Source organism: Jaculus jaculus, chromosome 8 (assembly GCF_020740685.1).
Source record: "Jaculus jaculus isolate mJacJac1 chromosome 8, mJacJac1.mat.Y.cur, whole genome shotgun sequence".
Classification (NCBI taxonomy): Eukaryota; Metazoa; Chordata; class Mammalia; order Rodentia; family Dipodidae; genus Jaculus; species Jaculus jaculus.
This window is the reverse complement of record NC_059109.1, coordinates 110817829-110830834: the sequence shown is the minus strand read 5'-3', so window position 1 is coordinate 110830834 and position 13006 is coordinate 110817829. Positions and strand designations below refer to the sequence as shown.

The window sequence follows — 13006 nt, the reverse complement described above, 5'->3', positions numbered from 1 at the left end:
TAGGAGGATTACTGTGAGTTCAAGGCCAGCCTGGAACTACAGAGTGAATTCCAAGTCAGCCTGGGCTAGAGTAAGACTCTACCTCAAAAAAAAAAAAAAGAAAGAAAAGAAAAAAATAAAGAAAAAGAAAGGAAGGAAGAAAGAGAGAGAGAGAAAAAGAGAGAGAGAGAGAGAGGGAAAGAAAGAAAGAAAGAAAGAAAGAAAGAAAGAAAGAAAGAAAGAAAGAGAGAAAGAAAGAAAGGGAGAGAATCTCATTTCCACTGGAGAGACTTGGCAAACATCACCTTTGCTTGGTGACTAGGGGATCGCCCTGGGGATAAGATATGCGGGGATCTTGAGCCCTGAGGTGTGTGCACCTTGTGCTGCCCTTTCCCCAGCCCATAGCCTCGAGCTGAGAAAACATTAGGCAAGCCCAGAGTAAGCGGAGGACTCTGCAGAAGTGTCAGCCTGGTGTGGCTGGGCACACCTGTAATCCTAGCCCTCAGGAGGTTGAGGCAGAAAGAACTCAAGTTCAGGGCTGGCCTGGGCTACTTAGAAACCCTGTCACAAAACAAAGGCTGGAGAGATGTCTCAGCAGTTAAAGGCATTTGCTTGCAGAGTGTGATCGCCCAGGTTTGATTGCCCATTACCCACACAAAGCCAGATGCACAAAGTAGCCCTGGTTCTGTCTCTCTCTCTCTCTCTCTCTCCCTTCTTCCCTCCCTCTCTTCCTCCCTCCCTCTTAAATAATTAAAAACAATTAAAATATTTTTGCCGGACGTGGTGGTGCATGTCTTTAATCCCAGCACCCGGGAGGCAGAGGTAGGAGGATTGCCGAGAGCTCGAGGCCATCCTAAGACTACACACAGAATGAATTCCAGGTCAGACTGAGCTAGAGCAAGCCATGCCTCGAAAAACAAACAAACAAACAAACAAACAAACCCTAAATTAATTCATTTCTTCATATCAAGGGCATGAAGACAGGTAAAGACCAAAGGACTGTCACATATTTGAGGTAAGAAAGCCAAGCAAGGGCACTGTGGGGTCCTGAATTAGATTTTAGAACAGAAAAGGAATCTTAGTTGAAAAAAAAAAAACAAAAAAAAAAAAAAAACGGGTGAAACCCAAATGATGTGTGTAGTTTATTTGATAGCATCATTGTTAATTCCCAGACTTTGGTACATGAACTATAATTACATAAGCTGTTTCCAGAAGAAGCTGGGCAAAGGAAGTAGCAGGCTGGAGAGATTGCTCAGCAGTTAAGGCGCTTGCCTTCAGAGCCTAACAACCTAGCTTCTAGCTCTCTCTGCTTGCAAATAAATAAATGAAAATATAATTTTTTGCTTATTTTTATTTATTTATTTGAGAGCAACAGACAGAGAGAGAGAAAAAGAGAGAGAGAAAGTAGGTGCACCAGGGCTTCCAGCCACTGCAAACGAACTCCAGAAGTGTGTGCGCCCTTGTGCATCTGGCTAATGTGGGTCCTGGGGAATCGAGCCTCGATCTGGGGTCCTTAGGCTTCACAGGCAAGAGCTTAACTGCTAAGCCATCTCTCCAGCCCTAAAAATATTTTTTTAAAAGGGCTAGCTGCACAGTCAAGCATGATAACACATCCCAGCTCCTGGAGGCAGAGGCAGGATGATTGCCACAAGTCTGGGTCCAGTCTCATCTACATAGTAAGATACAGTGCAGCCAGGGTTACAGAGCAAGGCTGTTTCAAAAACAGAAATAAGCTGGGCATGGTGGCACACACCTTTAATCCCAGCACTGGAGAGACCCAGGTAGGAGGATTGCCATGAGTTTGAGCGCAGTCTGAGACTACATAATGAATTCCTGGTCAACCTGGGCTACATTAAGACTCTACCTAGAGAAAAGCAACAACAACAACAACAACAAAAAAGAAATAAAAAAGAGCTGTGTAGTTTATCTGTGCCACCCTCTGGATCTTCAGTTTCAGTGTCCAAGATACTGAAAATATTCTGGGAATAAAAATTATGCTGATTAAAAACAAAGAAGCAGCCAGGCATGGTGGCGCACACCTTTAATCCCAGCACTCAGGAGGCAGAGGTAAGAGGATCGCTGTGAGTTCAAGACCACCCTGAGACTACATAGTGAATTGTAGGTCAGCCTAAGCTAGAATGAGACACTACCTTGAAATACCAAAATAAACAAGTAAATAAATAAAATAAAACATTAAAAAGCACAAAAAAAGCAAACAAGTAAATTTGCATATGCATGGAACATGAACAGACTTTTTCCCTTGCTGGTACTTCCTAAGCGATACAGAATAACAACAAATTCCATAGCATTTACGTTGAATTAGGTATTATAAGTAATCCAGAGAGGGTTTGAAGAGCATGGAGGGCGAGAAAAGATTGTGTGCAAACACAGTGCCACTTTAAATACATTTTAATTCATTTATATGTAAGCAGAGAGAGACAGAGAGAATGGGCATGCCAGAGCCTCTAGCTGCCGCATGCAAATTCCAGATGCATGCACCACCTTGTGCATCCAGCTTTATGTAGGTGCTGGTGAAATGAATCACACAAAGCCCAATGACCCAGGTTCAATTCCCCAGGACCCACATAAGCCAGATGCACAAAGTGGCTCATGCATCTGGAGTTAATTTGCAGCAGCTGAAGGCCCTGACTCACCCATTGTCTGTCTATCTCCTCCCTCCCTCTCTGTCTCATTCTGCTTGCAAATAAATAAATGAAATAAAATAATTTAAAAAAAATAGCAAGGGGGCTGGAGATGTGGCTTATTGGTTAAAGCACTTGTCTGCAGAGCCAAAGGACTCAGGTTGGTTAAATTCCCTAGGATCCAAGTAAGCCAGATGCACAAGGTGGTGCACACATCTGGAATTTGTTTGCAGTGGCTAGAGGCCCTTGCACACCCATTCTCTCTCTATTTTCCACTTTCTCTATCTCTGTCTCAAATAAACAAATAAAGTGAAAATAATAATAAAAAAGCAAGGGAAACCCTGTCTCAAGTAAAGTGCAAGAAAACAAACACCCCAAAGTTGTCCTCAGACCTCCTCCACATGTGTGCCCTGGCATTTGAGTGCCACTCCCCCCCATACACAGTAAAGTCACTCACACATACATACATACACACATACTTACAAAGTTAAACACAGAGTTACCATAAAACCCAGAAATTCCACTTGTATGTGAGGTTTCTTTTAGAAATGAAAACATCTCTACTCAGAGCTTGTAAATGAATATTCACAGAAGCATGATTTATAGCAGCCCCAAAGTATTGTATTTTTATTTATTTATTTATTTATTTTAATTTATTTTTATTTATTTGACAAAGAAAGAAGGAGAGAGAGAGAGAGAGAGAAAGAATGCACATATGCCAGGGCCTCCAGCCACTGCAAACAAACTCCAGATGCGTGCACCCCCTTGTGCATCTGGTTAACGTGGGTCCTGGGGAATTGAACCTGGGTCCTTTGGCCTTGCAGACAAATGCCTTAACCGCTAAGCCATCCTCCAGCCCAGTATTATATTTTTAAAAGGGTTTATTTTATGATAGATGAATTATTTCTCAATAAGGAAAAGACAAAGTTCAACATGAAGGGCTGGAGAGAGGGCTTAGCGGTTAAGGCATTTGCCTGCACATCCAAATGACCTTGATTCATTTCTCTAGGGCCCATGGAATCCAGATGCACAAGATGGTGCATGTCTGGAGTTCGTTTGCAGTGGCTGGAGGTCCTGGCGTGCCCATTCTCTCCCCCCACCCCCATATCTCTGCCTCTTTCTCTCTTGTTCTCTCAAACAAATGAAAAAATAAATAAATAAAAAGTTCAACATGAAGCTTTTAAAAATAATCAAGGGCTGGAGAGATTGCTCAGTGGCTAAGGCATTTTCCTGCAAAGCCTAATGACCCTAGTTCAATGCCCCAGTGCCCAGGTAAAGCCAGATGCACAAAGTGGTGCATGCATTTGGAGTTCATTTGCAGCAGCTCAAGGCCCTGGAGTATCCATTCTTTCTCCCTCTCTTCCTCTCTCTCTCTTTCTCTCACTCACTCTGCTTGCAAATAAAAAAAAATATTTTTTTAAATCAAGTCTAGGGCTAGAGAGATGGCTTAACAGTTAAGACACTTGCCCATGAAGCCTAAGGACCCAGGTTCAGCTCTCCAGAACCCACGTAAGCCAGTTGCTCATGATGGTGCATGCATTGGAGTTTGTTTGCAGTGGCTAGAGGCTCTGGTACACTCACACTCTCTTGATCTCTCTCCCTCCCTCCTGCCTCTGCCTCCATCATGCTTGACTATGCAGCTAGCTCCTTTAAAAATATATATTTTTTATTTATGTATTTGTAAGCAGAGAGAGCTAGAAGCTAGGTCGTTATTTTTTTAAAAATCAAGTCTAAAAAGACAATAATACAAGATATTTATTTCAGAGTGGAAACATGAAAAGAGTAAAAAGATACAGGAGGGTTATACAAAGTCAGCCTGAACAACTCTTGGCTTGTGTTTTCACTGCCATCACTATCCTGGGCCCCAGCTTCTGAAAGGACACTGGGGAGGCTGTTCATTCTAGAGCTGTTCATTCTAGAGCTGTCCTCTGAGGGTGTTTTCACTTGAAAGTACTATGAGGCTTTATTTGGACAGATGACCAAATCATCACTGCTCCAACATCCCATGGTGGTCTGGATGTTGAATAAATGAATCAGTGAATATCAGTAGGGGGCGGGGGGTGGGGGGATGGGGTGGGGGGTGGCTTACTCTTTGACTTCCACCCAACCCGGCCTGCGGCGTAGGACATCCATGAGAGTGTTCATGAGCGTGGTCTTGAACCGGATCAGTGCTCTCTGCTCTCTGCAAGACAAGGCAGCAGAATACATGCTCAGGGCTGGAGGGATGGCTTAGCAGTTAAGGCACATGCCTGTGAAACCAAAGGACCCAGGTTCAATTCCCCAGGACCCACATAAGCCAGATGCACAAGGTGACGCATGTGTCTGGAGTTTGTTTGCAGTGGTTGAAGGCCCTGGTGTGCCCATTCTCTCTTTCAATCTCTCTCTCTCTCTCTCTCTCTCTCTCTCTCTCTCTGTCTCTCTCTCTCTGTGTGTGTGTGTGTGTGTGTGTGTGTGTGTGTGTGTGTATACCTCTTTCCCTATCTCGCTCTCTCAAATAAATAACAAAATAAATTAAAAAAAAAATTTTTTTAAATGCACTCAGGACCAGTGACACCCTGGGATGACAGATGGAGGGAAAAAAAACAGGGCGGAAGAAAGGCTAAATTCTACACCTGGGAACATCAAAACCAGAAAAACTGAATTTCAGAACTTACTACCACAGCATGACAACACTTTAGCCAGAATGAGGATTGAAGAGATGGCTCGATGGTTAAAGGTTCTTGCTACAAAGCCTGATGGCCTGGTTTTAATACCCTACTAGCCTCATAAAGCCAGATGTACAAAGTAACAAATGTGTCTGGAGTTTGTTTGCAGCAGCAGAAAGCCCTGGGGTGCCCATCTTTGCTCTCGCTTTCTCTCTCAGACACACATAAATAAACAAATAAAATATTTTTTAAAAAATGTTTTATTTTATTGGGGGGGGGGGCAAATAGAGAGAGAATGGGAGTGCCAGGGCCTTCAGTGGCTGCAAACCAGCTCCAGATGCATGCGCCACCTTGTGCATCTGGCTTATGTGGATCATAGGGAATCGAACCTGGGCCCTTTGGCTTTATAGGCAAGCACCTTAACAGCTAAGCCATCTCTCCAGTGCATAAAATATTTTTTTCAAATTAGTCAAAATCTGAACCAGACAAAAAAAGTGAACCAGAGACTCTTTAGGCCATTGAAAAATAACGAGCAGAGCATGGTGGCACATGCCTGTAATGCAGGCACTCAGGAGGCAGGAGGATTGCCACAAGTTTTAGGCCAACCTGGACTACCCAGTGAGTTCCAGGTAATTCTGTCTCAAAAACAAAACAAAACAAAAGAGGAAGCACTTATCCAGTGCCCACTAGGGGCCGGACCAGGTCGGGCAGCTTTACACACGCCAGGACTCTTTCCTACACTGAGCCCTGTTTGTGAATCCCTTTTCCTGGCATCCAGCTGGGAAGATGGAACAGATGTACTTTTCCCTATTCCTCCTACGAATGCAACTAAAAACCCAAAACCCTATGTATAAACAAATGAAAGAAGACTAAAAGGTAGAAAAGAAGGCAGGCTAGCTAATGACCTTGGGCCAAAAACAAAACAAACAAAAAGAGTGGTACATTCCCAGGGGTTTCTTTTTTGCCTCATATGTCCTAGATAGAAAGCTGAAAAAGTCAGCCAGTGGCCATCCAGAAATACTAATAGGCACAGACTCAATACAACCTTTAAAAACAGCACATTCAGTCAGGCGTGGTGGTGCACGCCTTTAATCCCAGCACTAAGGAGGCAGAGGTACGAGGATCACTGTGAGTTTGAGGCCAGCCTAAGACTACATAGTGAATTCTAAGTCAGCCTGGGCTAGATTGAGAACCTACCTTAAAAAAAAGGGGGGGGGCTGGAGAGATGGCTTAGCGGTTAAGCACTTGCCTGTGAAGCCTAAGGACCCCGGTTCGAGGCTCGGTTCCCCAGGTCCCACATTAGCCAGATGCACAAAGGGGTGCACGCGTCTGGAGTTCGTTTGCAGAGGCTGGAAGCCCTGGCGCGCCCATTCTCTCTCTCTCCCTCTATCTGTCTTTCTCTCTGTGTCTGTCGCTCTCAAATAAATAAATAAATAGATAGATAAATAAAATTAAAAAAAAACAAACCACATTCTCTCTAGCCAAAGACCAAGTCAGAACAACTTCACACAGCAGCAGATAGACAGTAACAGGTCCACTACAGCCAATGCCTCTCAAAATAGCTGCAGTTCACTTTTGCCAGTGCCAGCAAAGGCTCAGTGAGAAGTCTACCCCTTCCATGAGGTTGCAACAAAGTATCTTAACACTGGTTGCTACCACTGGGGTGGTATGTCAGAGAAGACAGGAGACAAGGCCAGGAACTTCATTCCCCTAGACAGTTAAGAAGCCTCACTGCCCCGTGTCATATGAGGCCACCTGAGGAGCCTGCAGTTCCTGTCCCTCCCCCACGCTGGAATCATGTCCAATGAGGCCTAAAGGGCAATTAGAGATCAATAACACTGAAAAACGGGGCTGGAAAGATGGCTTAGCAGTTAAGCATTTGCCTGTGAAGACTGAGGACCCCGGTTCGAGGCTTGATTCCCCAGGACCCATGTAAACCTGATGTACAAAGGGGCGTACGCATCTGGAGTTCGTTTGCGGTGGCTGGAGGCCCTGGCACACCCATTCTCTCTCTATCTTTCTCTGTCTGTTGCTCTCAAATAAATAAACAAAAAAGAAAAATAATAATGTTGAAAACAGAAAAACAATGGAGAAGATCAGTAAATGAAAAACTAGTCCTTCACCAATAAGGTTGATAAATTTATTTCTCAGCAAGACTGACAAAGAGAAGACACATTGCCTACAGGAGGAATGAAATGGGGTACTACTACAAAGCCCACAGACACCAAGACCATAGGAACGACATGTTAACACCTGCATACCTAGTGTGACAGCCAAGATGACATGGTCCCTGAAAAGTTCACATCACCACAGCTCACCCAGAATGACGTACATGATCTGAATACCTCTATAACCATAGAGGAAATTGAGTTCATAATGTTAAAACTCCCACAAAAGATGTGTCTTAGCCCAGAAGATTTTGTTAGAGAACTCTCAGAAACATTTCAAGAATATGAGCTGGGTATGGTGACACACACCTTTATTCTCAACATTCAGAAGGCAAAGGTAGGAGGACTGCTGTGAATTCGAGGCCAGTTTGGGACTACATAGTGAGTTCCAGGTCAGCCTGGAACCCTACCTTGAAAACAACAACCACAAAAAGAACATGATAGCTTTCAGAAAAGGGAAGAGGAAGGACAGCTTCCAAATTCATTTTGTAAGGCTAGTGTAACCTGATAAAAAAATAATCTGATACCAAAGCTGGGCGTGGTGGTGCACACCTTTAATCCCTGTACTCGGGAGGCAGAGGTAGGAGGATCACCATGAGTTCAAGGCCACCCTGAGACTACATAGTGAATTCCAGGTCAGCCTGAGCTAGAATGAGACCTTACCTGGAAAAAAAAAAAAAAAAAGAAAGAAAAGAAAAAGAAAAAAATCTGATACCAAAATAAAGAAAGTACACACAAGGAAAACTACAGGAGAAGGGCTAGAGGTGGAGCTCAGCAATAGAACCCTTGTTTAGCATGTGTGACACCCAGGGCCAATCTCCATCACCACACATGCGTGCACACACACATGCACACACAGATCAGCAAATAAAATTCAGCAGTACAAAAAAGAATTATATACCATAACTAAGTGGAGTATTTCCCAGGGGACAAGGATGGCTCAATCTTAGACAACCCAATCGGTGGAATCTATCATACTAACAGACTATAGAAGAAAAATCACGGGCTGGGGAGTGGCTCAGTGGTTAAAGATGCTTGCTTGCAAAGTCTTCCAGCCATGGTTCAATTCCCTAGTACCCATGTAAAGCCAGATGCACAAAGTGGCTTGTGCATCTTGAGTCCATTTCTCTCTCATATGTGGGTCCTAGTTACAAATGTTTAGACTTGTGTGTGTGTTGGTATAAAGGTCAGTAATAGATGCCAGGAAGCTAGAAAGGGGCAAGAAGGAAGGGAGGACTTAAAGGAGGGTATTGTATATATGTAAACAGATGAACAGATTATTGGAGGTGCAATGGCCTAAGCAAGGTCAGAGGAAGGGATTGAGTAAAGGAAGGGTGAGAGGAGCATTGATCAAAATTTAAGATGCTCCCGCTCCATAGAAGGGAATATAGCCCTGATACTGAAAACTTAAAACAGGAGTAGTCATGGGCCCTAGGGGTGTAACGTCTGCTGTTGTCTGGCTAAATGTATATACTATGCTTATCAAACTGCCCAGTAAGCACTTCTCTTAATGTTCATACCCATATATTAATGCTACTCTCACTTTTGGTAGAGAATCTTCTCTTTTCAGATGGCAGTGACCTTGGGACAACTCAGAAGGTATCATGGTGATGGAAAAAAAATGACCACAGTGCTCAGTACTGCAATATCTCTATCACACCTTCCAAGGGTCAGGGTCTAATGCAGAAGAGGTGGTGGAAAGAATTAAGAGCCAAAGGAAGGGCAGGACTCCATACGACATGCTCCCTCCAGACAAAAAATGGCCTGGATATCCATGGCCTCACAGTGCCTGACACTACCTGCACAAGAACATCACAAGAGGAGGAAAAGATCATGACATCAAAATAAAAGAGAGACTGATTGAGATGGGGAGGGGGTATGATGGAGAATGGAGTTTCAGAGGGGAAGGTGAGGGGAGGGAGACTATTACCATGGGATATTTTTTATAATCATGAAAGTTGTTAATAAAAATTTGGAAGAAAAAATAAATAAAATTTAAGATGCTATGAATAAGCCATATGGAAACCCACTTCCTTGGATAATGGTACAGAAGCCATAGATTATTGCTAGAAAAATTTTAGTGCTAGGGATGGAATACCTTCCACCAGTGAGTTGTTGGCCAGGGAGGTCCCTTATTCCCCTAAGACATTACAGACCATTGCCAAGGCTCTTGGTTGCCCACTAGAATGAGATGATAAGACCCTATTGCTGAAGACTTCACATGCTTGGGCTGCAGGTCACTGAGAATTCAATCTGGAGCTGAGCTGACAACCACCTTCCTGTAGACGACCTGACAGAATGCTGGAAAAAAGCTATGCTGCGTGCAGACCTATAGGAGAGAGAAGTCACCAACAGTGGCAAATAGCAGTGGACACTGCGAGCCTTAAAGCCAGACCAATATGCCAACTGGTCCAACAGTGGCATGTCTGTTATGAGGAAAACCAGCCACTCTCTGATTGGACCAGAGGCCCACTCTACAGGAGGGAATACATGCCTGGTACTGAAAACCTAGTTAAAAGCCTACGGCAAGGGAGGTCATGAGCCATAGAGGAGTAACGTCTGCTGTTGTCTGGCTAAATGCATATATTAATAAGCCCACCAAACTTCCCTGTAAGTACTTTTCTTAATGTTTATACCCATATACTAATGCTACTCTTACTTTTGGTTAGAATAACTTCTCTTTTCAGATGGCAGTGACCACTGAGATGACTCAAAAGTCACCATAGTGCTGAGAAATGACAGTGGAATGTTTAGCACTGAGACAGCTCCCAAACTTTCCAAGGCTCAGGGTCCGTTGCAGAAGAGGTGGCAGAAAGAATGTAAGAGTCAAAGGAAGGGTAGGACTGCTTACAATGCAATCTTCCAGACAAAAAGAATGGTCTGGATACCCATCACCTCATAGTGCCTGGCATTACCCACACAAGACCTTCATAAAAGAAGGAAAAGATGATGATATCAAAATAATAGAGAGACTAAGTCATGGGAGGGAATATGATAGAGGTGGATTTACAAGGGAGAAGTGATGGTGGGGAGGGATTTATCATGGTTTATTATCTACAATTATGGAAGCTGTCAATAAAAAAGTGTAAGCAATCTATACCTTAAGACTTTGGGTATTAAACTCCTATGTGAGGTGGGAAGGGACAGACGGATGGACAAATATAACCGTTGCATGTTGTAATCCTCATGGGTCATGAGGGGCAGTGTGAGTATTCTTGGGAGATCCCACACAGCCTTCCCTGTCCCAGCTACATATCTATGTGAGGCCAGATTTTCTTCCTATCCATTATCCAAAACAACATATCACAATTGATTGTATCAAAGTGATTTGGAATGGCAGGCATTCTCTATCAAGCCAGATATTTAAGAGATTTACAAATGTATACAGCAGTGCAATATGTGTGTGTGTGCATGCGTGTGTGTATATAATTTCTTTTTAAGTAAAATAAGCATTTAAATTTTTGCTTATTCATAGCTCTAATATAAGTATTATTAATAGGTATAAAGCAAATAAGCAAGATAATTAGGTTTCACAATAATTTTTAAATGGTAAAAGAACCCAGAATTTAAATTTTAGTTAGACAGTGATGAAACTATCCACTTTTTTAAGATAAATTTTTTTGTTTATTTTTATTTATTCATTTGAAAGCATCAGACAAAGAAAGAGGCGGGGGGAAAGGCAGAGAATGGGCACAGTAGGGCCTCCAGCCACTGCAAACGAACTCCAGATGCATGTGCCACTTTATGCATCTGGCTTACATGGGTCCTGGGGAATCAAGCCTCAAACCAGGGTCCTTAGGCTTCACAGGCAAGCACTTAACCGCTAAGCCATCTCTCCAGCCAGAAACTATCCACTTTTGATGGGAGTGCTGACTGAAGAGCTATTAACATATTAAAACAGCAGATACCATGTCGCACACATGAAGCTGGCAAAAAACTTGCTTGTTTAAAATAGGAATTCCAGGCCGGGCGTGGTGGCTCACGCCTTTAATCCCAGCACTCGGGAGGCAGAGGTAGGAGGATCGCCGTGAGTTCGAGGCCACCCTGAGACTACATAGTGCATTCCAGGTCAGCTTGAGCCAGAGTGAGACCCTACCTCAAAAAACCAAAAAATAAAAAAAAATAAAAAATAAAATAAAATAGGAATTCCAGCTTTACTGGTAGACCGCCTGCCCTTTGGAGAGGCGCATGGCAGTTTACTAAAGCTGGACCTGCATGCATCCGAATTCAGCCCTTCCACCCACGTAGATACCTACATGTGCCAGGACTTCCATTGTGACTGCTGATGTTTCTCGGTCTGTATGTGTATACGCATGTTTGTATATATGTAGAGACACGTGTGTGCAGCAGTAGCATATGAACATGTCTGCATGTGGGGGCCAGAGGTTGACATCTGGGGTCTTCCTCAATCACTGTTTATCTTATTTTTTAAATTTATTTTATTTATTTGAGAGAGAGAAGCAGATAGAGAGAGAATGCGCACACCAGGGCCTTCAGCCACTGCAAACGAACTCTAGACGCGTGTGTCACCTTGCTCATCTGGCTTACAGGGGTTCTGGGGAATCAAATCTGGGCCCTTAGTTTCTCAGGCAAGTGCCTTAACTGCTAAGCCATCTCTCTAGCCGCTCTATTATATTTTGAAGGCAGAGTTTTCCACTGAGCCTGGAGCTCAATGATTTGACTCGATGAGCTGGCCAGCAAGCCCCAAGGATCCTCCTGTCTCTGCCACCCAAGTATACAGGATTATAGGTGCTTGCCACCATGCCTGGCTTTTTTTTTTTTTAATGTGAGTTTTATGAACCCAAACTCAGGTTCTCATGCTTGAAATGCAAGCGCGTTTACCCCCTGAGCCATCTCCTAAGCCCCACTTGCTGACATTGCCTGTGCAAACAGTCCGTAGCACGTTGCGGCAGTCTGCCCACATCCCCTGGGTGCTGTCCATTTCTGAGCATGACAGTCGGAGGACTTCCCACGGCAGCACCTGCACTTTCCCAGGGCTCCAGAGTTGCACAGCAGGGCCTGGAACAGACCTGAAGAGCCCAGGAGTCAACTGCCCGCCCCCAACAGCACACACGCAGTGGCTGACCCTGGGGGATGGACTCCTCTCTCTCGTCGCTTGGGTGGGTGGGTCTGCAGCATGTCTGACTCTCTGCAGGGCGATGGTGTCTGTGTCAAGTCACTTTTCTTATTGCTAGAACAAACTACCTGAAAAGAAGCAATTTAAGTAAAACAGGGCTTATTTCATCTCACAGTTCAGGGCATATAGTCCATCATGGTGGCAGGAGCCATATTCAGTCCCAAGTAAGGAAGCAGAAAGCTAGGAATGCTCATGCTCAGCTCTCTCTCTCTCTCTAATATTTTAGGGCTGGAGAGATGGCTTAGCAGTTAAGGCACTTGCCGTGAAGTATAAGGACCCATGTTCAACTCTCCAGATCCCATGTGAGCCAGATACCCAAAGGTGAGGCAAGTGTAAGGTCACACATGCCCACTAGGTGGTAGAAGTGTTTGGAGTTCAATTTCAGTGGCTGAGGCCCTAGTTCACCAATTCTCTCTCTCTCTCTCTGTCTCTTTT

At 44.0% G+C, this 13006-nt stretch overlaps 1 protein-coding gene across 3 annotated transcripts in view; it reads right to left on the bottom strand.

Annotated features, from left to right (window-relative positions):
- The window catches only part of Ttll9 (tubulin tyrosine ligase like 9), a 73161-nt gene that overhangs the window by 52374 nt on the left and 7781 nt on the right, over window positions 1-13006 (bottom strand). For 2 of the 3 annotated variants that reach the window (XM_045157229.1, XM_045157231.1), the window contains one exon: window positions 4711-4803. In XM_045157229.1, coding sequence (XP_045013164.1) covers window positions 4711-4803 — 93 coding nt within the window. Of the gene's footprint in view, window positions 1-4710; window positions 4804-12520; window positions 12631-13006 lie in introns of those variants that run through there. The other variant, XM_045157230.1, reaches the window with a different exon arrangement.